General features: G+C 41.5%; 2 protein-coding genes across 3 annotated transcripts; both read right to left on the bottom strand.

Annotated features, from left to right (window-relative positions):
• Positions 1-5142: 5142 nt before the first annotated feature.
• tent5ba (terminal nucleotidyltransferase 5ba) lies at positions 5143-9878 on the bottom strand. The gene is made up of 2 exons (XM_068736059.1): positions 9502-9878; positions 5143-6692 (listed from the first exon to the last, which is right to left on the bottom strand). The coding sequence occupies exons 1-2, from the start codon at positions 9655-9657 to the stop codon at positions 5664-5666; spliced, it is 1185 nt and encodes a 394-aa protein (XP_068592160.1). The 5' UTR covers positions 9658-9878; the 3' UTR covers positions 5143-5663.
• Positions 9879-19149: 9271 nt separating this feature from the next.
• zdhhc18a (zinc finger DHHC-type palmitoyltransferase 18a) lies at positions 19150-27260 on the bottom strand. 2 transcript variants are annotated; one of them, XM_068735600.1, is made up of 10 exons: positions 26415-27251; positions 26090-26250; positions 25686-25835; positions 24858-24995; positions 24683-24734; positions 23556-23658; positions 23344-23456; positions 22956-23064; positions 21627-21697; positions 20883-20972 (listed from the first exon to the last, which is right to left on the bottom strand). In XM_068735600.1, the coding sequence occupies exons 1-9, from the start codon at positions 26648-26650 to the stop codon at positions 21656-21658; spliced, it is 1104 nt and encodes a 367-aa protein (XP_068591701.1). In that variant the 5' UTR covers positions 26651-27251; the 3' UTR covers positions 20883-20972; positions 21627-21655. The 2 variants fall into 2 exon arrangements, with proteins under 2 accessions (XP_068591700.1, XP_068591701.1); XM_068735599.1 differs by lacking the exon at positions 21627-21697 and having other exon boundaries at positions 19150-20972; positions 26415-27260.
• Positions 27261-27895: the final 635 nt, after the last annotated feature.

The following is a 27895-nucleotide window of genomic DNA, read 5'->3' as shown; positions in this document are numbered from 1 at the left end:
GAGGATCGGCTGGGCACTGCCCCCCTCAGTGGGTAAACTCTACACACTGCAGCCATTCAGTTGGCGAGGCTGGCTGGATAAAGTTAGGATTGTTTGTCAGCGGGCTGTAATGCCAGGAATGCTCAGTGCTGGCTCTCTCTGTGTGAGTGTCTCTCACACTTTACTTTGCCTCTCCAGCAGCAGTTTGGATCTGCGGTAAAACCCCCACGCTCCCTGAACTCTGAAGTAAAATAACAGATTAAATTTCTCTCCTGCAGGCTATTTTGGTACCCCGAAACCCACACACACACGAACACACACATCCACCACCTCAAATTACCCCACCCTCTGCCTCACAACGCCCCCAGTAGAGACCGTCCTGTCTCTACTCTATGCACTGGGGTTTTCTAGCATGTTCCATCCGGCCATCATGACATCACTTTCTAAATGAGCAGACACATGGATGTGAGCACACACACTTTGGTCTGGTGATTCACAGCTTTAGTCAAACCAGTGTCCAGCTGCATCTGAGTCCTGCTCAACTCTCAGATCCAAGTCTGTTTGGGGTTTGAATCGAGAGAAAGAGAGAATGAAGATAACAACTTTGTTATATCAATGTATTTCATTTACTTTATTGGCTTTATTAGTGGTTAATACTGATTTATTAAAGCTTTACTAATCAGCAATTATTCTAAACCAAAAAATTAAACAGACTAGTGCGGGTTGCCAGTTTAATGCAAACTTAAAGGAAATGTTTTGCGGAAATCTCTTTTATCCTTTTGTGTTGTATTTTGGTTTATTTGTTACTGTTTTTGTAGAGACATAGATGAGACGAATTATATCACTCGCATGTCTGTGAGCTAAAGAGAATAAATCCAGAGCCAGTAGCTAGTCAATTAGCTTAGTTAAGCTTAATTTAGCTTAGCTTAGCTTAGCTTAGCTTAGCTTGTATTAGCACAAAGACCTGGTTTTCTCTGACATTTCAAAATATCCCTAACAGAAATGTAAACATGACAAGTTGTTATTTTACTTGGAGATATGTACCGTAACTATTCCATTAGGTAAAATAAGCTTTTTAGTTGATGTAAATTACAGAAGTATTTGATTAATTACTTAAGTAAATTAAGCAATACAGCAGTATACTAACTACTCCGTACAAGTAAAAGTCAAGATTGTGTGGGCATGAACAAATTGTGCTTGATTGACTTTTCCCTCAAACGTCTGTTGGTTTTGTTGTACATGAGTGCAACAACTTACCCTGTGTTCAGTGTTATCATCCATCTTAGAGTTTGGTGATATCATGTAAAACTCAGCATGGCTCCACCCAACTAACGCCTGATTACAGGTCCAATAAGCCATCAATTTAAAACACCAATGTGAGTGAGCAGGGCATTTGATTTGCAAAGTAACTTTGGCTGGCAAATTAAAGTAGTGGCGTGAAAAGTACAATGGTTCCTTTTGAACTGCAGTGACATAGGGGAATAGCGTAACCTAACAAGTACCTCAAAAGTCTACTGTACTTAAGGAAATTTACTTTGTTACTTGTATAGGCTATATTGTTTTTTAACCAACCAAGAGCCCTTACATCGACTGTATGACTTCTTACTCAGTGGAAGAAAACTTTAGTGTATGCAGGCGAAAAAATCTTTATTACTTTGTTGCTGTCCAGATTTTCATGTTTTCATTGCTATCCAGGGAGAACCCTGCCTCTCCTCATTTTTCCGTGTTTTCAGGCAAGTTTTCATGTTTCATATTTTCAAATAAGTTCAGAATTAAAGTCTTTTCTGTCAGATAAGAAATCTATCCAACCTCTTATAGTCATAACTCTTTCAAATCCCATTGCTAAAGTGTTAAAGTTAAGTTAAAAATTTTGGAGATACAAGGTTTTCACCTGACAACAGCAACTCGTGATTTATAGTACAATTATTCCTGACTGCAGGCTTTGTGGCTTATTGTAAAGTGTGGGTTTCCTCTTTATAATACACCTGGAGATAACTCTGCCACAGTTGTTTGGACTCTCTCTCCTCATGAAGAACTTGTGGACATTTCTCAGAGCCGTACCCCGGCAACACAGCAACACAGACGAGGACGCACACATTTCCTCCAGCTGAGGCTGCAATGTCAGCTTGCTCCAATCATTCAGTTCAGCTGAGACATGTGTTTCCCCTTTGCACCCTCAGGATGATGTCACATCCACAGAGTCATGTGCTCCCCAAGTACAGCTTAATTTAAAACATCTCCATTTCCTGACTCAGTTTGATCTGGATTGAGTCTTAAAAGTTTGTCTTGTATCAGAGGAGACAACATAGAGCGAAATAATGCACCGAACAGAGGCCCGACGTTAGAAGCTTAATGGATAGTGGGTAAGTGGGACATTATAATCGCTCCCTTGGGTGAATAAATCCTTTTTCAAGAGAGGTAATAGCACAGATACCGGGCCAGGGCAAGTTTGATTTGTGTTGTGGCAAGAAATTGTGAAATCTCTGTCATTACTGCGTCTCTGTCCTGTCATCACCCTCCTTTCACACAGATGTGTGCACAGAACTTCAGCCCACACACATACACTCAAAATTAAAGCCCAAATTAAATGTCTGAGAAATCTTACATTATATCATCCCTGGGATAAAATCCTGTTCATATCTTCTAGACATGGTAGTTGATTGAAATCGTTTTTAATCAACTGTATCAGTTCAACTGCTACTACTACGTGTTTCTGTTAAATCCAAGTGCAACATTTCTTTAATCACACTGGGGTATTTATAATATGATGGGTTGCAGCTAGCAGTGACAGTGAAGTTATCTTGCATGTCTTATATGCACTGATCCTAAGATTTGATATTGATCATGAAAATATTGTTTCACTTAGACTTGAGTGCAAATATTATAAGAAAGCTACAAGGACACACCCTGAGATGCAAAACACTCACGTCTGCTTGAATAACGAAAGGAACAACGTACAGACGGTACATAACACTTGGACATTGTGCCAGAACAAGCAGAGCCAGTGATCATGACAGATTACCAGGATGTTAGATTCAAAACTTTGGCTTCAAGTCAGCAGTAAATCATTTCCAGTATCTTTAGTGTTGAACTGTGCCCTTCAGCTCATAATATTTCAGTCTTCTCCAAATATTTGTATGTTTTTGAAGTATGCTGTTATAAAGTGGAAGAAAGGATAAGCATGATCAGGGATAATCGCAGATGTAGACACTGAATAACATGTAATAGACATTAATCTCTGTAGGTTTCCATAAACTATATGTCAGTTGAGGTAGGTATATTGGAAAAGCCTATTAGGAAACTGTCTTTTAGTTAGGAGCAGCATATAGAGGTCATGACTCTGAACATGCATCTAGTTTTTCATTATATGCAAAGGTGTCATGTAGGCACCAATGAACTAGCAAATCCAATTAAAGAGTTGAAAATATAGAAGAAGACGGCATCATCTTCACTTGGGCTGTCGCTCTGTTCTAAAGACTGAGCCATATGAATCCAAAACGTCAAGCACTGACTAATGTGAACTGAAGATTACAAAGTTGCTCCAACTTGTAACAGTAAACAAGTTGTGCAAGTCGATGCTGAGGTGCTCCAAAAGCCTAGGGTTTGCTGCATGTCAGATGGTTTTGGTCATTTAATTTAAGGGGCGCTCCACTGATCTAATATTGCACTTTATGAAGAAATAATGATGAATCAAACTCCTGCCCTCCGTTTGTAACTCAGGCTTTCTCGAATTTGTAGTCTCCAACGCCAAGCCAAGATAAAAATGAATAAATTCTCTCAGACTTTAGAAAGCTCCTTCAAAGCCACAGAGGACATACAGTAACACAGCTGTTTATAGGTTGAGTAGCACTGCTCATGGCAAGTGAACTTATGTTTGTATGTACAATTGGTGGAGTTCCCCTTTAATTCCAAAATTGATTGGAAATTTGCACCAAGACAGTACAGCACCAAAAGGGGTGTTATCATTAGCTACTGTTTTAGAAGGATCCAATGTCAAAATGTAGGAGTTTTCTATATTATTTATATTGTGCTCACATTATGCATATTTCAAAACAAGCTGTGTTTAATCACAAAATACGTATTATTTTGGAGCACTGGTTGCAGCAGACTTAATGTTGGAGGCTACAGGGTACATACTCAATGCATAGAGGGACGTAGATGGGGAGTCATAGGGGCCCAACAGCAGAGCATTGCCCTGCAGGTTCCCCCTCAGTTGACCTGGCTATTTGTCCAAGATAATACAAGACAAAGTAAAATATGTCATAGTGGAAAAATTGACAGTCCATTACTTTAGCCTGGCTCTGGAACGGACTGTTCCCAGAAACCCTGTATTTAACAGATTTATACAAAAGATAAGGCAGTGTATGTATAAGCTTCAATAACACCACATTTCTAATGTTGTCTTTCAACACTCAACTTAAAAATCTAGTTAGAGCTCAATGTGGAGACGAAATGAATGAGTGTGACTCACATCTGGCAAAATACACTATTTTGTTCCCACTTTGCACGGCGGATGTAAATATTGGCCCGTAAAGAACCAAAGGTCTGCTAATAATCTATATGAGCTGTGTCGTTTCCACCATCTCTGTCTTTTAATAAACTTTACCATTCTAGCTTAAGGTTTTTTGACTCAGGCAAAATTACATGGATGTGGACTCAGTCAAGCAAACAGGGCTGGGTTTCCAGAAGAGCCATGGTGGGAGAACAGGCCAGCCTTTGTTAAAAAGCTTTAGTATCGCAGAGGAGAGAGAAGCCATTGTGCTTTAGAAAAAGCCTCCTTATGGTTCATGTCCTCAGATTGTAATGGATCCTCAGCCCAGTTTAACAAATGCAACTCACTCCAGCCGACAGTATATGCATTTCAATGGGCCTGGTTACTGGAAATGAGCTGCCTTGTTGTCGTCAGCTTATCAAGTACAGGATAAACTACCGCCAATCCATCCACAGCAAGATAGGACAAAGTGGGAGTCAAAGCTAATTTCAGTTTCATGGAAAACCTGCTATGTATGATGTCCATGTGAGAATATACAAGCTGTGTGAATGGTGAAGCAGTTCAGATAATGACCAGTTTAATCTAACTGCAGCCCTTAGAACCGAAGATTAAAATGCAACGACCATTGTAGGCCACGGTTAAAAGAAAATAACCACGATACAAAAGAAAAGTAGTTTTTCCCTTTTTTTAATTTCACAAAAATGAATGCTTCTGTTCCTGAAAAGAGAGACAGAGTACTCTAGAAAACACCGAAAGCACAATTTTCACTTTACAGATGTTTTTTTAGAACATTTTATGGTTCATTTTAGGCACTTGGAATCATAACAACATTCCCTTTCTGAACAACAAATACATCTTTGGTCCAGTATGTAATTCAAAAAAATAAAATAAAGCCAGACTATGAAAATAACACCAGCTTCAATGTTTGTTTCCTCAAAAATGTATTTTTGACATATATAAAGCTTCATAAAGACTTTAATACTTAAAGAAGATATCATCGCTACATCTCAGAAATGACCAGCAATCTCACAGATGTTTTGCAAGAGAATACAAGTGAGAAAAATGTATGCGTCGGCTCAATCAGATGTACAGCAGTACAGGATTGTTTTAGTCAAGTCACATTTGGCATGAATGAGTTTCATTTATTTGCATTTTTTTTTTCTTTTTTTTTTTCAGTCCACCTCCAGCCAGTTCAGCTACAGGGCAGCCACGTCTGATATAAATTACTGCACGGTGAAAGCTGTGGCGGCTGCACATGTGCAATATAGTAATTACTGAAGTTGATGTCCTGCACGTACGGGGCTGGCTGGTAGTAACACGTCACATTTGTTACAGTGGGGATGGCGTTCTGCTCAGCCAGCACCTTCAGCGCCAGCATGGAGATGAGGCTGAGCGTCTGGCGCCGCTCGTGGCCCATCAGACACACGGTGCTCTCGTTCACTACTTCGTGAAGAGTCATCAGGCACTCGTACCGTTTGTGCTCCATCCCAGCAAAGTGGTTTTGCAGGTAGGCCTCCAGTTTCCTCTGCTGTTCTCCTATGTCAGAGAAGTCAATGAAGAAGCGCGAGCACATGTAGCGCTGCATGTGCTTCATGTCCGCCTCCGAAGAGGGCGTGAACCCTCGCACCAGCAGGTGGCAGTACTTCAATAAGCCTCCCCCTCGGATTTCTTCCGGGCTGCGTGTAGCTATGGTCCTCTGACACAGGTGGTCCATGGCCTCCTTGAAGTCCCCATACACGCTCTCGCCGATCACAGTGGGGTGAAAGCTCTCAGACATGGGCGTCTCTGAGCAGCGGTCAAATAACAGCAGAGAGTCGAGGCAAATCTGGAAGGAGTCCACGCTGAATTCAAACTGCCGCCGTAAAGAGTCCACAAATTTTAGCTCCACATTCTTGCCCGTGTTGTTGGACAGCGAGATGAGGCTCCAGCGGTCCGTGTCATTACATACTTTCACCAGTTTCTGTACGTAGGCCTCTTTGAGGGTCAGTGCCGTGATGCGCTCCTTAGAGACTCCGGCTGGCAAGAAGTCAAACAGGCAGTCCAGTACGACGTCCTTCACCAGACGGAAGGCCTGATCGTCTTTCAGAGACACCCCAAAGATCAGGTCAAGGTCCTTGTAACCCAGTCCAGTGTCCTGGTGGAGCACATGGCTGGCAGCTGATCCGTTCAGCCTCACGTCTTTAACGCACACACCCCTCTCCTCCAGCCTCGCCTGCACCACCTGAACAGAGACGAGACAGAGACACAGCGTGTTATTGATGAAATACATTCATTTATAAAGGTTTTCTTTAAAAGGAAAAAGAGAAATCGAAACATTTGAAAACTATGCCCTTCTAGCTGCAAATAAGCTCGACATGGGCCTAGTTGAAATCAATAACTTGTAAAGGCCAGATCTATATTGTTGCTTACAAAAATCCATTTAATCACCATCAGCCTCAGTTTGAATTAAACCTGAAGAGCCCAAACAAAGAGCAGCAGAACTCCGTGCTCCAGGTCCATCTCCCACTGTGTCAGATTGTCTTATCTTATCACAAACACAGCGATAAGATATATAATCCTCAACTGCAACCAAAAGGGAGTGAACACCAGTGGCAAGACCAGTGATCTCCAACATATAAAAAAAAAAAAAAAAAAAAAAAAAAAAAATCTTCAGGCTCAACGTTATAACCTCAGGTCATTAAGGGTCAGTGGTTATTCCCTTTCTCTGTCCCAGTGACCTGTGAGATGTTTAAACCGTCTCACCACGTTAGAAGAGGATGATCTACAGCTGGACATGGTGTGCCAACATCACTGCCAGCAGTCACAAAGTGGAAAAATGTCTGAAATAAGACATCAAACATATTCAGCAAAGTTGCCTGAAGGGAAGTTATACTCAACTCGTGCCATAAAAACTATATTATTGTTCTGAAAACATTTGGAAGCGATGAAAGTGTTCAGTGGAAACTTAGATCTGAATGACATGATGGACTGCATTTACATAGCACATTTCTAGTGATCCAACCACACACATTGTGCACTGATGGCAGAGGCTCATCAGGCGATAAACTAACACACACACACACACACACACACACACACACACACACACACACACACACACACACACACACACACACACACACACACACAGTATCTTGCCCAAGGATTGAACCTCCGATCTTCTGTTTAGAGGAAGACCAAGTCCGACAAGCCATTTAAGAAGTTTGTCATATTTATTCAGTGTAGGCACTAAGCCATGTAGCAGACTAATGAAAAACAAACAAATGCCTACACTTGAAGCTACACTTCAAATAATAATTTGCATACTGTTCAAACATGTAAAACCTGAAGTACAAATTAGTTGTCACACACTTGAACCCAATCCTAAATCTCCCCACTGGCACTGACCTCTCAGATTAGTGTCTGTTAACTCTCTCTCCCATGGTGATCAGATAACAAGCTGGCTCTATTTATACATACTGGGTCAGGCTACGGACAAACAAACATTTAAAGGCAAGTCAACCCTCCACACTGGAGTGTGTAAACGGATAAGATCACAATTGCATAACTTGGCAGTAATAGCATTGTAATCATTCATCCATAAAGTGGGGAAGATGAGGTTCAAATTCCAATCAGAAGCAATAATATTGTGCCGTTTGTGTGCTTCTGTGGTCGGTCGGCGCAGTCAGAGCCAAATTCAAGGTTTGGCCTACACTTGACACCTTTCCTCCCTCCGGCCTCTGACTACAGGTAGTCGCACACACTTGACTACACTGTCTGTGGAAGCAGGTATGGCTCTGCTAGCTTTACACATCTTGCCATGTGTCACTCATTTCTTGAGGGAAAAAAAATAAATGAATAAAAAAGGTAAGTGGGGGAAAAAGTGCAAGGAGTTGAGTGGTATAGAGTGTTCTCTCACTCAAAAGCTGTGAAGCAGTTGAGAACAGAGAGTTGTTATCTTAGATCTACAGTTACAGCCCTCTGTAACATCTTGGACTCTAGAACTTTATGATGCTGCAGTGGATGTTTTTGCGGCCTGTTTATCCCTCTAACCCTGCAGTGGGACAAAGGTCCACACTCAGTCATGCCTCTTGTGAAGCAAAACAGAAAAGGCACAATTACATCATCAAAACCCATGTACATTTAGGCTAAATAGCTAAACATGACAAGAGATTCAATGCCAACCACTTAAAAAAAAAAAAAAAATGTGGCAGATGGCAGATTTGAGCAGAATAAAATGGTATGGGGTTTTCCTTCCAGGAGAAACAGAGTCCCCACATTTAGGGCTCAAACCTGCATTTAAATCTCTTTCACGTTCAATGGAGCATTCATCTTTCCACAACCACAAGCATGTAGCACTGGGCTTCACATGCATGTTGCGCTCGTCTTGAATATGCCAATATGTAAAATAAAAAAAGGATTCTCCAACACATTACCCGACTTGATTTAGGAAGCCCCTATATGTTCATTCTGAAATTCTATCATGGCATTTATTTTGCAATTAACGCATAGCCAACTATCAAGAGACGCACCAGGAGAATGTGATCCAGCCACAATGGCACGTTTCCGTTTCAAACATTTTAAGTCAAACCAGGGGAGCTGCAACTCCTCAGTGTTTCCCTCAGTCTGTTGTTTGACAAATTTGAATGAAGAATACCTTAAATTTAGTGTCACCAAGATTACAGAAATGTCTTCCCTTCAAATATTGTTTAAAGAATAAATCACTGAAGGGATACATTGTAGAGAAAACAAACAAAAAATGTTTTATGTAATGTGTCATGAAAGTACATTAGAGCAAGGAAGGATCCAAATAACCTATATAGGTTGTAGGTTAAATCCTGGGTTTTGTCGGTGGGGTTTGGAGACCACCAGGGGTCCTAGAGAGGTTTCAACGGGAGTTCCAGACTTCATGATAATATATAATTAGTGTTACCGCAGCGAGATCATGTGTAAAAGTGCATGTTTGATGCACGTTTCACCATCTAACCACCTGAAACACAGTCAGCTGTAGCCAATTCAATTTCATATTCGTGGTGGGTTAGTGACGTTACCTGGACAATCTGCCGTGGCTGCACGGACAGAGTGGGGAAGTTTCCTCGGCCGTGGATGGGGACCGCCTCTCCCAGGATCGAGTCCAAGCGCTGCACCTGATCCCAAGACAAAACGCAGAACCGCCGACTCTGATCCGACGTATCACCGCAAGACATGACGACTTTAATTTTGTTAGAAAAACGAAAGAATTCAGCAGAACGTGAATGATCGCTTCCTCTCAGCTGAGCTCTTCTCTCTTCAACACAAGTGAGATATTCCCGCGGAGGTCAGCGGTGAGGAGGTCCTGTTACTACTGTTGAGGTGAAGAAGTGGAAAAAGTTTCAGTCAGACGTGCAGAAGGTGGGAGCAGCCGTTTCCATCGGTGTGTGCAGCTACTATCCGGTCAGTCTTGCAAAGAACCGATTCATCAGAGGGTTTAAAGCATCCTCATTAGCATGAGCCCTGTGATTGGCTGCTGTGTTTGCCCATTGATTATGGACGCCCTGTCTGCAGGAAACACCCTTCGCGTGACGCATGTGGCAGTCTCCTCCCCCTTCTGCTCTGCTCCGCGTGCACTATGCATGCTGACAGGGTTTTCCCTCAAACAATCATTATGATCAAATCGTCTGTTGCAGCAATATTAGAAATTAGCGATTTACAATATATTTACAATATATTAACGATTCACCAAAAAATGTGCTTCCATGGCCTCCACCATTTGGCTTTGTAGGGCAGCATAATCTCCATCCACACCAACATCACAGAGTTTGAAAAACCCTGTAGGCCCATTATGCCCAATACAAAATACTGTAAAATATACACAATACAAATGCATGCGTTTTTCTAGCTTTACTGATTTGTTCATAATGAAAAAAACTCAGCCTCTAACAATATCTGATAAATAAATCCGACTCCATAGAAAACTTCAAGAAAACCATCATCTATTTCACTGCAATCCAGGAGCTGTTTGTCAACAGCAGAGTATTTAAACTATGATAGCAGGGTATTAAACCTTTAAAATGTTGCTTGCTGATCACACATTTTTATAGCTCCTTATCTTTTTTAGTAAATGGCCTTGTTTAAAGTAGGGTAGCCTTACCTTTGAGTTTGTTTATACAGCCAGTGGAAAATTAAAGGCTGCAACCCCACGGACAATCATTTATTCAATTAGCTCATGATTGTGCAGGGGTTTATGAAAAGGCTCCGATAACCCGTGATGCCCTTTAAGCTTTCCATTTGAGTTTTCATATACCTCACTGCCCCCTCTTTCCACTCTGCCACCTTATCTGTGGTGCAGAGTGCTTTTTTATTTGTTTTCGGTGCAGATACAGAGACATTCCTCTCCTCTGCACAGAACATAATGTCAACTTTTTATGCCCAAAACTGTAGGTAATGGTCCATCTGAGGCAATCAAAAATAATTACAGTGAGACTTGAGTAAAATAATGCACACATATTAGATTGCTTTGTTTAGCTGCTTTCAGATGCATTCAGTGTCCTCCAGTTTATTTAACCCTTTTGAGTCTTCTCTGTCTTTATATCTTATCCTGTTCTGCATGCAGTCTAGTATATGTTTAAATTCACTAACTATCCTCTAATGAAGGACCTGACACAATAGCAGACTCTTTGAGTGGTGAGAAGATTTTGCCAGTATAATTTGCCGTTGAACAATACAGGTGAAAACTTCAGTAATTTCCTCTTTTAAAATTACCCAAATATGTCATCATTTATACAATCCCTAACAAATCATGCATGTGCACACAGCATGTTAGTGCACCTGTAAAATGTTTACAAGAGAGTAAAGTTCATTTCATGATTGATCTGTGTGGGTTTTTAGTGATGCAGCAATAAAACACAGAGCGGCAGACACACACCCTTACGCACATTGTCTTCCCTAAACATGTGCGTGTGTATTTAGTTCACACCGTTGGCCACAACACACAGCAGGAAGTTGACAGTGTCTCACAAGCCTCCGAGAGATCGGGGGCATGGGCGTAGTATGGATTTGGTCTCCGCAGAAGACCACTTCAAATCCTGTGATGTCAACATATTCCTGTTTCCCCAGCAACAGCATCCACTTCGGTTGTCGGGCAGCTGGGCAGAGGCGTCTCCAGCTGAGGGCCCTGCCAGGTGCCGATGTCAGACATCTGCGTCATCCGACTATAAATAACCCTCCATGTAGCAGCTGTGCATCCTGGGAGCAGAACCAGCATTTACCTGAATGCGAAACACTTGGGAACAAGAGAAAAGTGACAGGAGATAAATGTCAGGCCACTTGACATTCTCAGGTTCCCTCACAGACTCATGGCAGAGGGAGGTCAGATGGATGTGAAGTCAATTCATTCATGCAGTGGAACAAAAGCAATTAACACTAATGAGACAACAACAAAACAAAATCCTCAAATGTGTTCACTGCTTTGTGTTTAATTCCCCTTTTGTGACTTCATGTCAATGCCACTTGATCCTCTATTTATCCCTGAGTTGACATCCTGCTGGAGCCATGACAACTCAGTGTGTGAGTCTAGTAGGCGCGGTGAGATAGCCCATATTTAAACACACCTTTAACAAATGGTGCGTTAGGCAGGCGTATGTTCCAGTCCTAACCATGTAAACATTATGAAACAATCTGGTAATCTTGAAGAAATGATATTAATGGCCATCAATGAAAGTCCTTTGAAGACTTTTCTTTTTCTGCATTTGTGCTCACAGGCGGATAAAAGAAATCAGACAGTAATTTGTTTTGTTGTCAAATATCTTTCTCTCTGTCTTTGCCTCACGGGCAGCGACAGGATGAGGAACAACGCAGAGGAACAGGCTTTTCTCTCAAGAGTGAGGACATGCTTGGACGTCACAGCGTGTTGTAAAAGCCTGGCTGAAAATCGATGAAGCCAAACAACAAGCAGCCAAGTGTCACAATGACCAATCGTGCGAAGACGGATAACACTCCGTCTGTCGCACAGGATGAGTTGTGAAGCTCTTTTCTCACTAGTCTGTCAGGGCCCACGACAATCTAAGTGAATTATTTGCCCAAGAAGACTTCCCTCATCTGTCACTGAGGACAAGTTATACGAGAAGATACTTTGCTATTATTAGAGTGTGCATCATGGGTGACAGTGGACAGTATTGCCATAGCTAAAATAGTGATGCAGCTGCTGCTAATACACAGCATGGGTGACATTACACTGCATGTTTCATTTTGACAATCTACTTGGGCTTTGTGAATTAATAAAAAGTTGGATTCTATCAGAGTGTGTTGTCGGGCTCAGTCTGCCATGGCTGCAGATAAGCTGTCTATATTCAGCCAGGTTGAGTTGACCAGTCGGGTTGGACTCCGGGGGACAAAAACACGCAGTAGACAGAGTGTGTGATAAGAGAGGTTGAGTTTGCTTCTCTAGATTGCTCCAGATGACAAATCTATGGGACAGTGGAGAAAGGTTACGCAAGCAGCCACGCTTCTGACGTCAGACTCTCTCCGCTGCCTACCTGATTGATTACAGTAGTGCTTGGCAGAGCAGACCGTGTGTGCTGCTGGAAAAGAAAAACAAACACACCAAAATACACTTAAGATTCAAGTGGCATTATACATCAGCTCCCGGGTCTGTCCACACCCACACACACTGAAATGGAAAAATACTCAGTTGAGAAAAAGCAATCACAAATTGATGTTAATCTGTTGTCTTGCTACTAATGTTGGTCTAAAATCAAATCATTACCTATGTTGCATTGTTGTTACCAAAACGTTATATTATTTCCAAAAAGATTATGGTTATGTTAAGATTGGTTTAGGTAATAAACTAGATCCAATGAGTCATTTGGTGGTTTCATGTTATAGGATGAGTTTTGTTTTCTCACCTCTTTATTGATACCCCAGCACTGAGAGCTGTGGCAATACATTCTACCATTTCCTATTGCAGATCCATAGTTATGCCATAGTTGTGACAGTTTCTTCAGAAAAGAGAGGTTATTGCAGTCAAAGCACTCTACAGCTCAACGGTCGACTATAGTGTTAGGCTACGTATTACGAAAGGCTCAGCTCACTTTACTCTCTTTAGGGGGGGGGGCTGAAGTTGTGTGTTATGTCAAATACATTATTGAAGGAGAAAGAATGTAAGTCAAATAGCAGCTGCTGTTTATAAACATAGATCTATACAAAGGTATACAACTAAAGATAAGAAATTCCTTTAGAGGATGATATTTCCCCAATAAATTTTCGACTTATGTGATAATTGAGAACTGGGGGAGTCATGCATACATTTCCTTCTGCATCTATGCTGAATATATGTTTCTCTCTTTTCCTCAAACTCTCAGCTAAGCACATGAATATGTCACATGTGACTTATTCCTTCTTATAGAAGAGCATGTGCAGAAGGAAGGTATGGCCCTGGTAATAAAACACCCTCACCTCCTGTATGTCTGGGACATCCTAACTTGGACCGGGACGTCTTTCCTTAACTGGAGCGTAAATCATGTTGTGCAACTGCACCACACCCACTCCATTTAGGGTCCCTGTTGCATACTATAATGTCAAATACTACACAAAAAGAAAATAAACCCCAGTTTGATTCACTTCTCAGCTTGGGTGATGGTAGATGAAGGGTTCCCTGTGGGTTCTCAGTCTGGTATGATTCTCCCTGCTCAAATATTACCAACTGCACTACAGGGTCGTTGGAACAAGTCGACAGCTGCATACAACATGCAGATACCGCTGAGTACACAAAATGAGACCATAAAAGCTTATAAAATAAACATGTTCTGTAATTTTCTCAACACATGTGCCTGGGGTGGACATTTTATATTAAAAGAAACCAGAGAGGAGAACTGGCTCTTTGCTCTCTCTGGAGCATTTACCAGAAGTGAGAGGGAACCCCTATTTAGCAGCAAGCTCTGATTTCATTCCCAGAAATCCTGCTCCTCACCCCCCATCCAGTAGCTGAGAGAATAACTCAGCCTGAGTGGCGATAAAGAGCGTAACACGTTGGGGAACAATTGTGTTGATTGACTGGACACCTTTGGGGTCAAGCATAGCCACAAAATGAAGCAGCTCCCTCCGAGACGATGGCCGGTAAGGTCATGATCATACCAGCGCAGCGTGACTGCCGTAACAGATACTGCTCTGAAAACAGCAGTGTCAGTAATAAAAATATGTTAGCAGCACGTTTCTCAGATCATCATCCAGATTTCTTTAATCCTCCTCCTGGAAGCATTATGGGATCGGTCAAAAGTGTATCCCATCATGCAGTGGGCCAGAGAGAGCCAGCTGGTTGTTCCAAGAGCAACAAAACAACTTTATGATATAAAATGAACAAACCACACTAATTAGATTAATATATGTATGATCAGACATTTCCAAATTCATGACAGGTGTTTGTGAATGTTGATTAAAGAAAAAAAACATGGCTTGTTTTCCATAGTTTTGACAGATTTACACAAGGTTTTCAGGTAAAGGGTTGATATTTATGTAGTACTGTAACTGGTCAAAATCTGCTCTGAGTTTTTACTGTAAAACACATCTCTCTGTGTGTATTTGCTACCTTTCTCCCGTTTACCTAGAAGCTTTTTAAGTAACAAAAGCGATATGGAGCATTTAGCCTGTTCTTTCCTCGTAAAACTGCACTGTGGCCTTTGCTATAAGTCAAACAAGCTGGGAATATGTTTGGTCTTGTCCCTTCACTGAAGGGCCTTCAGTGACTCAGTACCACAATCTATCTGTCTGTCACCTTGCACCACCTCTTTTACCATCTCACTTTATTGCTGCTGCTGCTTCTTAAACCTGGGCCGTGACAAAGTCCGACATGAAGTTCAGTTGCCTTTATACTATAGGTTATTGCACAACCATCATCTGTGCAGAGCCACATTCCTACAATGTTTGTATTTATACATTAAGGCTGCCTAAAGATCCACACAGTAATGATATTAAAGTCATTGGTGGAACAAGTATTCTAATATTTTACTTAAAGGAATATTTAACCAACAAAATGCCTCTTTGTATATATTCAAGAATTCAAGGTAATAGCATGTGGTTAGTAATGTAAATACAAATGTTCATTTTAAGAGTGAAGTATTCCTTTAAGAGTAGTCATACCACACATTAGAATTAAAAATAGTGCATCAAAAAAATGACATCAGCAAAAGTACATAATGTACAAAATGTAGCTGTACTAGCTGCAGTTGAGCTCATATTAAAAATGTATATACTTTTGGATGGTTTCATTTGCCATATAACAACACATTGTTGCTCATTATAGGTTTTTTAAATCATCATCTGCAAATTAACTATCATAGCCTATAAACTACAATAAATTGCTATATTTTGATAAAAAGGTATTCAAAGCGGTATTTATTCTCCATTTTCAAAGACTCCTGTATTAATTGTTTTTTCTCCCTACAATTCTCCTACAGAGCACACATTGACATTATTAAAATGATAAACTTGTTGCTTACTATGATTCCTAAAAAACTGCCAGGATGTGAGTGAGAGATAGGTGCTCACTGGTTAATGTCGACAGGGTTCATGTTACAGAGAAATGTGCATGCATATTGTTGCATGCACATTTCTGTTGCAGAAGTCAACACATTTTTCTTTCATGTGCCGCAAAGCAGATTGATTGAGGCCTTATCAAACAGTCTGCATGATGATGGCTGCTGTGATGAAGTCTGACCCTGTGGTACCTTGGTACACTAATTCAGCTCCATGGCACATATTCAGGTTTCCATGGGGAGCTCTTTCCACTCCACCAAGCAGAGCCGATGTTTTTCCACTGCAAGACCCGGGGATATCTCACATCTTTTTACTTCACTTATCTAATCTGGACGTTGAAATAAATAAATAAGTCAAATACAAAATGTTGCAGATATGGTATCTTGGAATCGTGGAACTAGTTTCTATGATAATTTGGGAGATATGAGGACATAATCAAGACCTACATATAAAGATCAGGACTTTAACGTATAACAGCAGTAATAGTTGCACAACATTACCTCACTGGCCGTCACAACCTAAGGTGACCTGTGCACAGTGAGCTCTACCGACAGATCTGTAACCCTACACTGACTCTTCTACAATCTTTAAAGAAACAGGATCAATACTCAAACCAACCAATGAATAACACTGAACTGATGGATCATGATCTTTAAGTGCTAAAAGGCTTTCAGGGCTTGTTAGGTGTTCACACACAAGCCACCCTTGTTACACTCAGAGACATCCCTGGAAAAGCAGTAAACAAACATGGTTAAGTACTGAACAAACTCCACACACAGGCGCGCTCACGTCGCCATGAATATTCTTTGAAGAAATCTTTATTGTATCATCTTTATTGTAGTGTCAGCTAGCTAGCATGCATGAGTTGCAAACTGTGGATCTGCTTTGACCCTTGTTAGGAGGTCAAACACATAGTTGTGTTGCATACATCCACTTGGAAAGCACGAGTATGCAAGAAGGCAGGCTATTTAAATGTGTTACACTTTCAATTTTAACCACCACATGCAAGTTGCCCACAGGATTGACTTGTTTCATGTTTCACTGGCAGCGGCAACAGACTGTTCCTGCCGGCAGTGGCAGCCTCCTGGCAGCTGGTTGGTTCCGCTCTGTACAGGGTTGATTATGTCAAGCTTCACTGCCCAGCACGGAGACGTACTTTCTGCTCTCCAAATCCCAGCAGCAAGTGATGTTGACAGCAGCCCTGACTGTGAGTCACCTGTTTTGTTCACAGAGGAGCTTCGCTTCTGCTCTGGTCAGACCAGCGAACGATGAGGAAAAGACTTGTGAGAGTGTGACACACGGCTCCACATGACGGCGGGGCCAAACGTGGCTCCCTGAAGAGGAACGAGCACGATGAATCACAGAGCGGATGACAGCCGGGGATTAAATTAGCCGTGGATTATTTCTTGGAAGAGCTGGAATGTATTAGTTTTAAGTGAAAGGCGTGGCTTTTCCCGGCTGTTCGATAACTGTGTGTTGCTCATGTGTTTCAAAAAAAAAGAGAAGAAACCAGCCAAGTAAAAGTGTCACTCTAGACAGAGAAGTCCGGGCTGAGTCTATATAATGACCACTTATCTCATGAAAAGAGTAGATGCTTAGGCCTCATACATGTGATCCACTTTTGTTAAAGAGTCTGTCTGATCTAACCCCTTTTATTAAGTGACATAAATTCACCTTTTTGATAAAAAAACACATCCTGTTATTCTAAAATCTAGCAGTAAAGCACGCCTCTCATCCTCTCAGACTGGGTGGTCATCTCTGTCTTTGCGTCACACCAGTTGGGGTTAAAGAGCATGACACACTCCAGTGAGCGAATAATCACCTGCAGCCAGCGAGGACTCCACATGTCAACAATGCTGACAAATACACCTAATTCCCACTAAAGACCTACATTTGCTGGTGTTGTTAACTTAAACTCATCTTCACATTGCTCTTGTGCAAACAACTTTTAGCCTTCTAGGCGATGGAGGGCTGTGGTCGAAATGCAACACAGCTGCTGAGGCGGCGATGCTTTTGGCTTTCGCCTCCTGCGAGACACTGAGCCAAAAGTCTGACCATCTGTTTCATGTTAGCTTAAGATATACAGGTACGGTGACTTTCCTCAGCAAGGAGTCTTTTGAAGTCAAATAGATACCTAAAAAGGTTAAGAAATACATTAAGGGTATCATATTTCATGACAACTGTGTTGCTCTGTTTTGCGACCATGACATTCTTGAATCCAGATCATTAGCATTAGTCTTCACACAACTTTTTCTTCCTGTATTTCTTATCTTTCTCCTCTGTTAACCCTTCTAAAAACAATGAACATGTTAGTGAGATTATTTTCAATAAAAACATTAAAAAAAGTGCCGCCAACTAAATACAACTATTGCATTTAGAAGATAATAACACACAAGTGTGCATTTAAAGCGTCCTCTTTGAATGGTGGTTTAAATCAGCATACAGGAGACACCAGCTGCCACATGCAGACACCTCTTCCAAAAGAAAATAGTGATTCTGGAGGACCTTAAAGCAACATCTTTACTTACATTCTTACTCACCCAGAAGTGACAGTTTGAGTGCAGTCAGACTCCAACCTCAGCTGCCACGGTGCATCCATTGTGATCACTGGCCTTCAGGCTCTCTTTCTCCAGTTTTCAATTTCAATAATTACAGACAAACAGCCTTCTTAAAAAAGTATAACCCTGGGCACAGAATAAACATCAGGTCGCCAGCAGTGCCAAGGAAACAATTCACTACACTGTGATGACATTTTATTTTGCATGGCAACTTAAAAACTCTCCAAGCTACAGTCCAAAAGACTTAATCTTCTTTGGGCATCTCTGGGAAGATGTTTTTTTGCCTTTTGGTGAATACTATCATGACCTGTATACATTGAACTGACAGAGTTTCATCACCCAGTCACCTAATTGTGACTCTATCATGGACAAGTTCAGGCACATGTTCCTAACCACTCCTCCATGTCTGTCTGCACACTGCAGGCCTTTTTCATTGCTGGATCTCAACACATGTGGTCAACATGCATCTCTTCATTGTTTCCATGAAGGGGCTGTCAGAATGGATGAAGCCTAAAATCACTGATTGTACTAGGTTATAGATTGACATTGGTTTGTTTAAAGTCACTGTAGTTTGAATAAAGTGAACACATGGTGATTCAGTATATTTTAAACCATCAGAATAAAACTCCAGAATCAACAAAAGGTGATCATTTTTATTGACCATGTGTTACAGTTCCACTGTTACATCCTACAAAATACAAACAAGTTTGTTCATACAAGCACTGCTCGTAAATGTCAAATGTCTACACAACCTATGGGTCTCGATGCAGACTGACAAATAAACGACCCACTGACTACGGCAACGTGGTTCTTCACAAACTCACAACCTATGTACAGCTTCAACGCTCAATTACAAAAATAAATAAATAATACATCAAAAGGCCTTTCGTCTAATGGTCATCATGTTCCTAAACCGTCCTCTGACTGAGCTGCAATCTGTATCCACATGCTGCCCCCTAGTGGCACAAACTAACTGCTGCTATTTGCTATTATTGTACTCTCACCGATACAGACAAAAGGGTTAAGTTTCATACAGTAAGAAGACGAAAAGGTCACCGCTATGAAAATGAGCATGTAAAGAGACCTCATCAACATTCCTAGAACATTACGTCTGCAACACATTAATAGGAAACAGTGTCAGAGATAAATACCAGAATCCAAGTCCTGGGGGGCAGCAGCAAATTTGATTTTGATCTAAATAATTCAGATAAAGCAAGAAAAACATGGAAATTACAAAAAATATGTAAAGCAAGAAAAATATGAAAATTATAAAAGATTTCATCACTAGTACCCAGTGACACATGAAAAATACCTGGACAAATTCACTCTTACCTATTTTGTTTTTAAGTATCCTCATTCAATGATTGTCTTCTAAATTGATACACCTCACTAGAAGAAAATATATTCAGCTTAAGAGCATCTGATATACACAACATGCAGAACGAACTACAAAACACAGCAAGACCTTGAAATGCAAACATTACAAATAAAACCTGCACCTTGCGCTTCTGATTGCTCATTAATCTGAATACTGCTGGTTCCACCAGCAGACAGTGGGATGACGGAAGTCAACACTACAAGAAATGATGGGACATGACAAAAGGCCAACTCTGGAGTTGATAATGCTGAAATGGCTCTCTTCAGTGCATGCCAGTTCAGTAAATCTAAACTTGTGTTCCTGTACGTCTAGCATCCACACTTATACTGTAAGTATTCCAGGATTTAAAGACCTGTTTGCATAATATATTAGCAGGAACTTAAACACTGTGGCTGTGACGTAATGGCTTGAGGTTCAGTGGAAGGTGTGGAGGCATGTTCCGGGTGTCTTAATAAAAAGGTGTTAAAAAAATATCTCTCTATTGTGCTTCCAGGTATTACTAAGATTTCCCTTCATCCTGAAGGACACGTATAGTATAGTAGGACATTGTTGATAAAACTCACAGAACATAAAAAAAAAAAAAAAACTCCAGTTAACACTCAACTCATCAGAATGACATCTCGAGATACCAAACAGCAACACACAGCATGACCACCACTATGCAAAAAGCCAAAAAACATTGCCAGAGCGCCGTCGATGACTCCTTCTTTTCTCTTGTGGTTACCGGGCGTCCTCAGGGTAGCGGGATGAAGCCAATGTCATGTGCATCGCCCAGAGTCAATGTAGTGCGACTCAGCGACGGGGAGGGGGAGGCCAGGCGGAAGGCTGGGTTGCTGGAGTGAAGAGAGTCCCTCCTCTTGCTGCTCCTGCTGAACGGGGAGCAAGGAGCGGCCCCGGGCTGGCGGGCGAGCTGTCGTGAGCAGCCAGCGGAGGAGGGTGAGCGCTCCGCGGAAGGCGTCGCCATGCTGGACACCTCTGCGCCCAGAGGGGTGGTCTTTGGAGCTCCAGGGGGGCACAGGCCATGAGAGTCAAATGAGTGAACCATCCTCTCCAGCACGTCCTTGGTGCTCTGAGTGCACTGTGGAGAATATAAGAGAAGTCACTAACAAGGGAATCGTCAGTTTGTGTTATGAAAAGGGTGAGCTGCAATGTAAAAAACAAAAACAAAAAAAAAACAGCACAATTCTGCGGTATGTGATTAAAAATCATTCGTTGAGAAGTCAAGCACAGGGAAAGCCGTGACAGCACTGATGATTGTCAACAGACTCAAACAAGGAAGCATGGAAGAAGTGAGTTAAGATGCAGACAATGCAACACAGGTAAAGATTGACATGTGGAGAAGCGGATTCCTGTTTCTTCTGGCTCTGATAAAAGTAGAGAGGGAGATACAGTTTATGCAGACCGCCACACATGCACAAAAACATGAGAAAGAAACCTCTCATCCAACTACAGAGATGTTCATCAGCCTTCGAACACAAGCTCCATTCCACACCGAGTGAGCAAGCGGGTGTTAATGAGACAAGAATGAATGAAAATGAAGCATGCACATTTACAAGTGAGGCGGCCTTTCACACCAATCACAAGATCTGCCCCCAACTTCATGCCAAAAATACAATATGTTAGAAAAGAAAATAACTGGTAAAATGACTGATTTCAAACCTAAACACAAAGACACGGTGAATGGCAAGTGAAGAGATGTTGTGATTGGTTCAACGTTGAGCCCTACTCTTACCATCAACCGTCTACATGCAGCTGTGCCCTTCAGGCTGTGCAGGACAAAGCAAAATCCTCACAGTTCTCCTCCTAACAGGGTGGAACGGATACAGCACAACACTTGAGTGGGAAATCTTTCATCTAGCAGTTAAGTTACAGGCATATACAAAACAAATGTTCCTCATAAATAAATACACATTACACACTTATTTATACCTACTGAAATAAAAATATAACTTCTTAAAATCTGTAATCCATCACATGAAGACTTGAAAAAAATGAAAAGTAAATTCAAAACAGAAACCATAATCTCAAAAATACAAAAATATGATTTATTTAACATAAAAGAACACGCTTTAGGTAAATAAAAATGTACGTAACAATAAAAAGCAAGAATATTTAATAAAATAATATATATTTATATATAAGACATGATATGCTGACCTTATTGAATGACAAATGTATTCAAGACATGTGACAAATGATCTGTGATAAAGTGCTGATAAATCAAATACAAAAGAAGATCTAAAACCATTAGCATGCTCTACTAAAAAGGCAGTAATGAAGTCTTTTGTGTGCACACGCCTTCACCACAACATACAAGCAAATCCAGTAGTAGAGTAAGAAGGAGGTAGATACAGCAACATGTTGAATTTAAAGTGTAAGCAAAATATAAATAGTCAAACATCAGAAGTTGGAACAATCAACGTGTTCACTGTCCCATAGCACAGACTGACAATGATATATCTGCAGGGTGACTCAGCAGCTCAGCAGCCCCCTCAACAAATGGTCACATCAAACATTTCTACCTGTAAAAAAATCCTAAAACTCCATCCACTTTTATGCACTTTTAACTGCTCAGTGATGCCAAACAGAGTTACAGGTGGCTTCCAGGACATTTTGTTCAGAAGCTTAAAGGAGTGACACAGCAGTGTTGTTTCAGCATGCTGCATGGTGTAGATTACCTCTTCAGTAGTAGTAGTAGTAGTAGTAGTAGTAGTAGTGATTGGCTAACATCATAGTTTCTACAGTATTTTGTCAGTTCAGTTCCAATCCATCTGAGCCCGAGTAATGGTGTTCCAGTCCAGTCAGAGACCAATAGGCCGTTCACAATTAAAAACCCATGCACTGCTTCTTGTTTCCATACACAATACGCATAAAATGCACAACTTTCAGAACGCTGGGCACAGATTCAAAGTACCGCATGTCGGCCACTCAACTGGGGGGACTCAAGTTGGAAGTCTGGAGGATGAAGAAGTGGACACGGGGGGGGGGGCAGCCTAACAACATCACAGGACCTATGGGACAGTCAGGATTAGGGGAGGGACCACAAGCTGGCTCATCCTACCATGTTCGCATCACTCTTGGCTGGGAAGGGAGGCAGCTCCATCTCCGAAGTCAAAGCAGCAGCAGGCATTGCCTCAACAATAGACAGGAAACCTCTTCTGTCAATCAGACTAGCGCGCGCGCACACACACACACACACACACACACACACACACACACACACACACACACACACACACACACACACACACACACACACACACACACACACACACACACACACACACACACACACACACACACACACACACACACACCAGAGGATTACGTCAGGATGCACTTTAACAAGGACTGTGCATGATGCCATCATCAAAGAAATGTTCGTGAAGCATTTCACTGATACTAAAAGACAAAATGTAAGCTTATGAGATGGGGACGTCTCTACTCACCTCGGGGGCATTGGGCCACATAACGTCGCACAGCAGTTGGTGATGATATTGTTGTAACTGTACGGGTTCCCAGACTCCTCTGTACACCTTTTACTTGACCAAGAGCCCTTTATCTGCACAGTGAATAAGTAAAGAACGCTGTCAGTTAGTGGATGAAGTCTATTGTAATAAACATGAATGGAACTGCGTCAAGTAGGGGCATGAGTACTTACATCTTCATTTGTTGTGAGGTTGGAGGCTACTAAGTACGTATGGAAGCCTGAGAGGCCCATAATAGACCAGATGGAGAAGAAACAAATCACCAACTCCACCACAGTGCAGACAGAAGAGTCAAGGCATGATAATACAATGAGTATTTGAGACAAATGGCAATTAAAACTGATGATTAAAATCAACGGCAAGGATGAATGTGTGTGTAAGTAGGAAGTTTGCAAAAAAATGTCTCAATGCCATGACTTACTGAAATATACACAATAAAACAAGGGTGATATTATTATGAACTCTGAAGCTATGAAACTACAAATAATGCACAACCACTTCACATCACAGCGCACCCTTTTCCAATATAAGCATATTAAGTAAGAGAAAAATGGAAGTTCTTTTAAATTGTACTGAGGTCAACACTTAAGTGAATGTGCATCACATTCCACCACTGCAATCTTGTGACACAGATGAACACAATAGGGACTCCTCACCAGCATGTTGTTGCGACATAAAATAATTGATTTGTTTTGTAAACTTCCAGGCGGTAACTTCCTGGTTTTACATTTGTTTTGAGATATGTAATCCATCACAATGGACATGTAGCAAATCATATTTGGTTTGTATATTGACTATAAAATATATATGCCATTACGGTATAATGGTCACAGAAGACTGAAAAGGTTAAAGATCTAATTCGATCATCTGCTCTGTGAGATAACTAGTAAGGATAACAGTCTATGTATTCTTTCTGAATTCAGAAAGACTCCAAAAAGATGACATGATGTCATGCATATCATGTGACCATGAGGAAACTAGCCCACACCCTGTCTGTGAAGAACAAATCGAACCCCTCTGTAGTCACGCCGTCTATATTTGTCTAGCCACTAACGTCATCTCACGAGAACATGAGGCAGCAAACCTTCTGCCGGAGAGCTGTGTGCCTAAAAGCACCGCTCTGCTGGATGCTAACGCTCTGATCCTATTAAGCATGGGCTTAGCCTGAGGAACAGCAGGAAATGCCTCGTCAACAGAGTGACTTGGGTTATTTATTGGCAATAAAGGGTCGCAAATAAAAAAAAATATTGATCACATAAACAGGTTGATTGTGTGAACATTTGATATGTAGAAAGGATATCTGGCAGGGCTCTCTTGAATGGCTTGAATAAGGCTTTTACCTTCTTGAGAACCTGGAAAGAAAAAGAACAAATCAGAAACGAAAGGAACGCTAAAGTGGTTTCGTGATAACATGACAGGGACATCATATAACTACCGAATGCATTTGTGTCTTCATACGTCGTGAGAATACTTACGCAGGGTGATGTGCGTGACGACACAGCCGAATATGAACGACGTCAGAAAAGACAGAGAGATGATGAAGCTGTAGAAAAAGCGGTAATTGCGTTTGCCCACACAGTTCCCCACCCACGGGCAGTGGTGATCAAATCGTTCTGAGGGGGAAAAAAACAGAATACACAGAGATTAGAGGCATGTTTATATTCATTGTAAAGAATAATTGTAGTAAGGTTTAATACCTGACATGTTGTTGTATGTAAATTCAATGTTATAAAAACACAAATCACTTTTATCCTGGAATTAATATGGCCTTTTCATCAAATTATGATTTGCCAGATAAAGGATAGTTCACAAGTTCCAAGTCTGTTGTAAAACAGCACTCAGGTGTGACCAGTGACACGGTTTGTTCTTGCTGTAATCAACAGTTGGCTGTGGTTTGCCAAATGGTGACCTAATGCCTTTAAGGCCACCCACAAAATGACTAACTGCCTCGAGCCTGCACATACAGAACTGCTCACTTTAAAAAAAAAAAAAAAAAAAAACTGGCATTCATACACTTTAAGCTTAATTCAATAATTGGTAAAAGTTGTCAGGCAGTAAACTAATTTGAAGTCTCAGGTAAGAGGTAGGTTTTATAGTTGTATCTTTGGGATTTTTGTTACATTTCAGCATTGCACCCTCCAGACAGATCAGTGGATTCACTAATTAAGGAAGGTACGCTGCATGAAGAAAACTGGAAACCTACCAGCCAAAGCAGTATGGTATGTTCCTCTAACAAAGATATTAAGTTGTGAAGATTAATTAGTGCAGTTGGCATAAGTGGTAACTTCCCACCACATCCTTACCCACACAGTTGTCACAGAGGCTGCAGTGGGAGGTCCGAGGAGGGCGGAACATTTTACAAGTGAAGCAGTATTTGAGCTTCACCACCTGCTGGTTGATGAGAATCTCCTTGGTTCGCGGAGGGGGGCGATACGTAGAGGATCCTGAGGTATCTTAAAATAGAGAAGCACAAGGGGAGAGACTCACTGAGACTTGCACATTTGATGCTCACACAACAAGCACTATATTGATATAATAAAAGGAATAATTAAAAACAAATAAAGCCATGTCTGGCTTTTATGTAAGCTGATTAGGTATTTGGTAGGCAGTTCAAAAACAAACATGTCCCTCAGAGATCCCCCATATGGCAAAGCTCTTTTACCCCATCTGTTGAATGGTGAGTGTGTGACTCGGGGTTGGGCCTTACCTATCTGCTTCTCTATGTCCGCTGCTTCATCTGGGGTGGCCCTGGGTAAGATGCCCGGGTCTGTAAAGCTGGTTCTCAGCAGGGAGATGACCACAAACAAGAAAAGAACCCCACCGATCACAGGTATAAAGACGGTCAGATGCTCCACTAGGAAAGGGCAACTGTAAAAAGAAAAATATATGAGTGTGTTTGTCAAAACTACGTTAATCCCTGAGCATATTGTTGTATATTTCCAATTACACACACACATTAGAATAGACATGTCGTGGTGCATTCAGGGCTCACTGGAAAGAAACATACAAAAGAGCATTTGCTAGTTACTCACTCGAATGCAAAGAAAAGGCCACACGTGACAACAATAAGGCCCAGTGTCAGAGGAAGGACACCGCTGTGTCTGGCCAGGATGATCCGTCCGTCGCAGAAAAACTTGTTCTTCCCCGGGAACACTTCCCATTTCCTCCGCGACCGCTGCACTTTCTTCTCGGTGTGGTTCTGTTGAGCGGACGAGGGCGACACCGACAGCGCCCGCGGGTCGATCTGCTGGTACTCGCAGTTTTTCATCACGTAACGTAAACAAGTATCAACGCTGTTTCGGAGGTAGCTAAAAGGCACTCACAACACTCTCATTTCTCGAGAGACTGTACTCTCAGGATTCAGTCATTACGTCGGTATTTTGTCTGCCCGGTGGTGCGTTCAGTTGCCCATCCTGAAAGCTAACGCTAGCTAGCTAGCGAACCAACAAGGGCTGTCTTCTTCTTGTTTCACGAGGTGACTGAGTTCCGAAGTTGACTCAAATTTAACTACCATCTTCGATAGTTAAAATAAAGCCATTCATTAATACTAGTACTTATTTGGTTGTAATCGCCTTTACCATAAAATTCAACAGACGGGCTTCGGCTCAAGCTTCTTGCGGCTGTTCACGTTTCCTTTTTTTTTCTTCTTTTTTTTTGCCGACAGCCAATGTACGTCACGAGGTGGATGTTGACGTACGCACGCGGGACTCTACGCTGATTTATAACGGCCAAACGCGTCACGTATGCACGCGGATAGTTTGTAGATCAGTGGCGAGCACCAACACATGCAAAGCAATTATCTGTGTGGATCGACATAAGCGGCTCCGGGTGCTATGTTTTACCTACATAGATTAGTTCAGGCCCTGATCTAAAATACAACTATTCATTGCATGATCTTGATGCTCTTGTTCTGGGCTATAGCGGCCATTCTGTAGGCTGTCCTGCACAATGTCTTCTGTATAGAGACCTGGGAGGGTTTACATAGTGGGTGTTTTATAGGTTGTTTACAGTATCGTTTAAATCATAAATCATGTTCATTGGTTCAGAGCAGATCTGACACAATACTGGGTGCTACACACTGTTGTCGAGACAGGTGGATTTGGTCATCGGTTTAGTGTCATCTAAAATTTAGCTTGGCATTTCTTAAATAATTTGCTTGGGTATCATTGATTATTGTTGATTTATTGTTTAGGTCTCGGAAGAGAGGAAGTTGACATGGCATTTACCAATAAACTATATGACATTTGAGTTGGTTATGAAAGAGGAAGCTCAGCTGCTCTAAGCCACCAGTCAGAGTGACTTTAGACAATACACTGGACCCCAAATTGCTAGTCAGGCCAGCACATTGCATTTAGCAAGATGTCTGCAAACCCATACCACTGGTATATAATCACGTCTTTGTTAATATTCTTGTCATTGTTGGTTCATAACTCTGTAAAGATCTACAGTCTGAACATTTGCTTTCTACCAACCATCAGCTGCTTGAGAGTGAACCACAATGCCCTTGTTACCA

This window comes from Cebidichthys violaceus, unplaced genomic scaffold (genome assembly GCF_023349555.1).
Source record: "Cebidichthys violaceus isolate CVI_PGR_0920_01 unplaced genomic scaffold, fCebVio1.0.p SCAF_7, whole genome shotgun sequence".
Lineage (NCBI taxonomy): Eukaryota > Metazoa > Chordata > Actinopteri > Perciformes > Stichaeidae > Cebidichthys > Cebidichthys violaceus.
Note: the sequence above shows the minus strand (reverse complement) of the source record. Positions and strands in the feature narration are given on the sequence as shown.

Coding starts and splice junctions, on each gene's coding strand:
- tent5ba (XM_068736059.1), bottom strand. CDS start 9,657: ATGTCTTGCGGTGATACGTCGGATCAGAGTCGGCGGTTCTGCGTTTTG. Junction 6,693..9,501: donor AGCCACGGCAGATTGTCCAG/GTAACGTCACTA, acceptor GTCTCTGTTCAG/GTGGTGCAGGCGAGGCTGGA.
- zdhhc18a (XM_068735599.1), bottom strand. CDS start 26,650: ATGAAAAACTGCGAGTACCAGCAGATCGACCCGCGGGCGCTGTCGGTG. Junction 24,996..25,685: donor CCTCTGTGACAACTGTGTGG/GTAAGGATGTGG, acceptor TTTCCCCCTCAG/AACGATTTGATCACCACTGC. Junction 23,065..23,343: donor TGTGGCCCAATGCCCCCGAG/GTGAGTAGAGAC, acceptor CGCGCGCGCTAG/TCTGATTGACAGAAGAGGTT.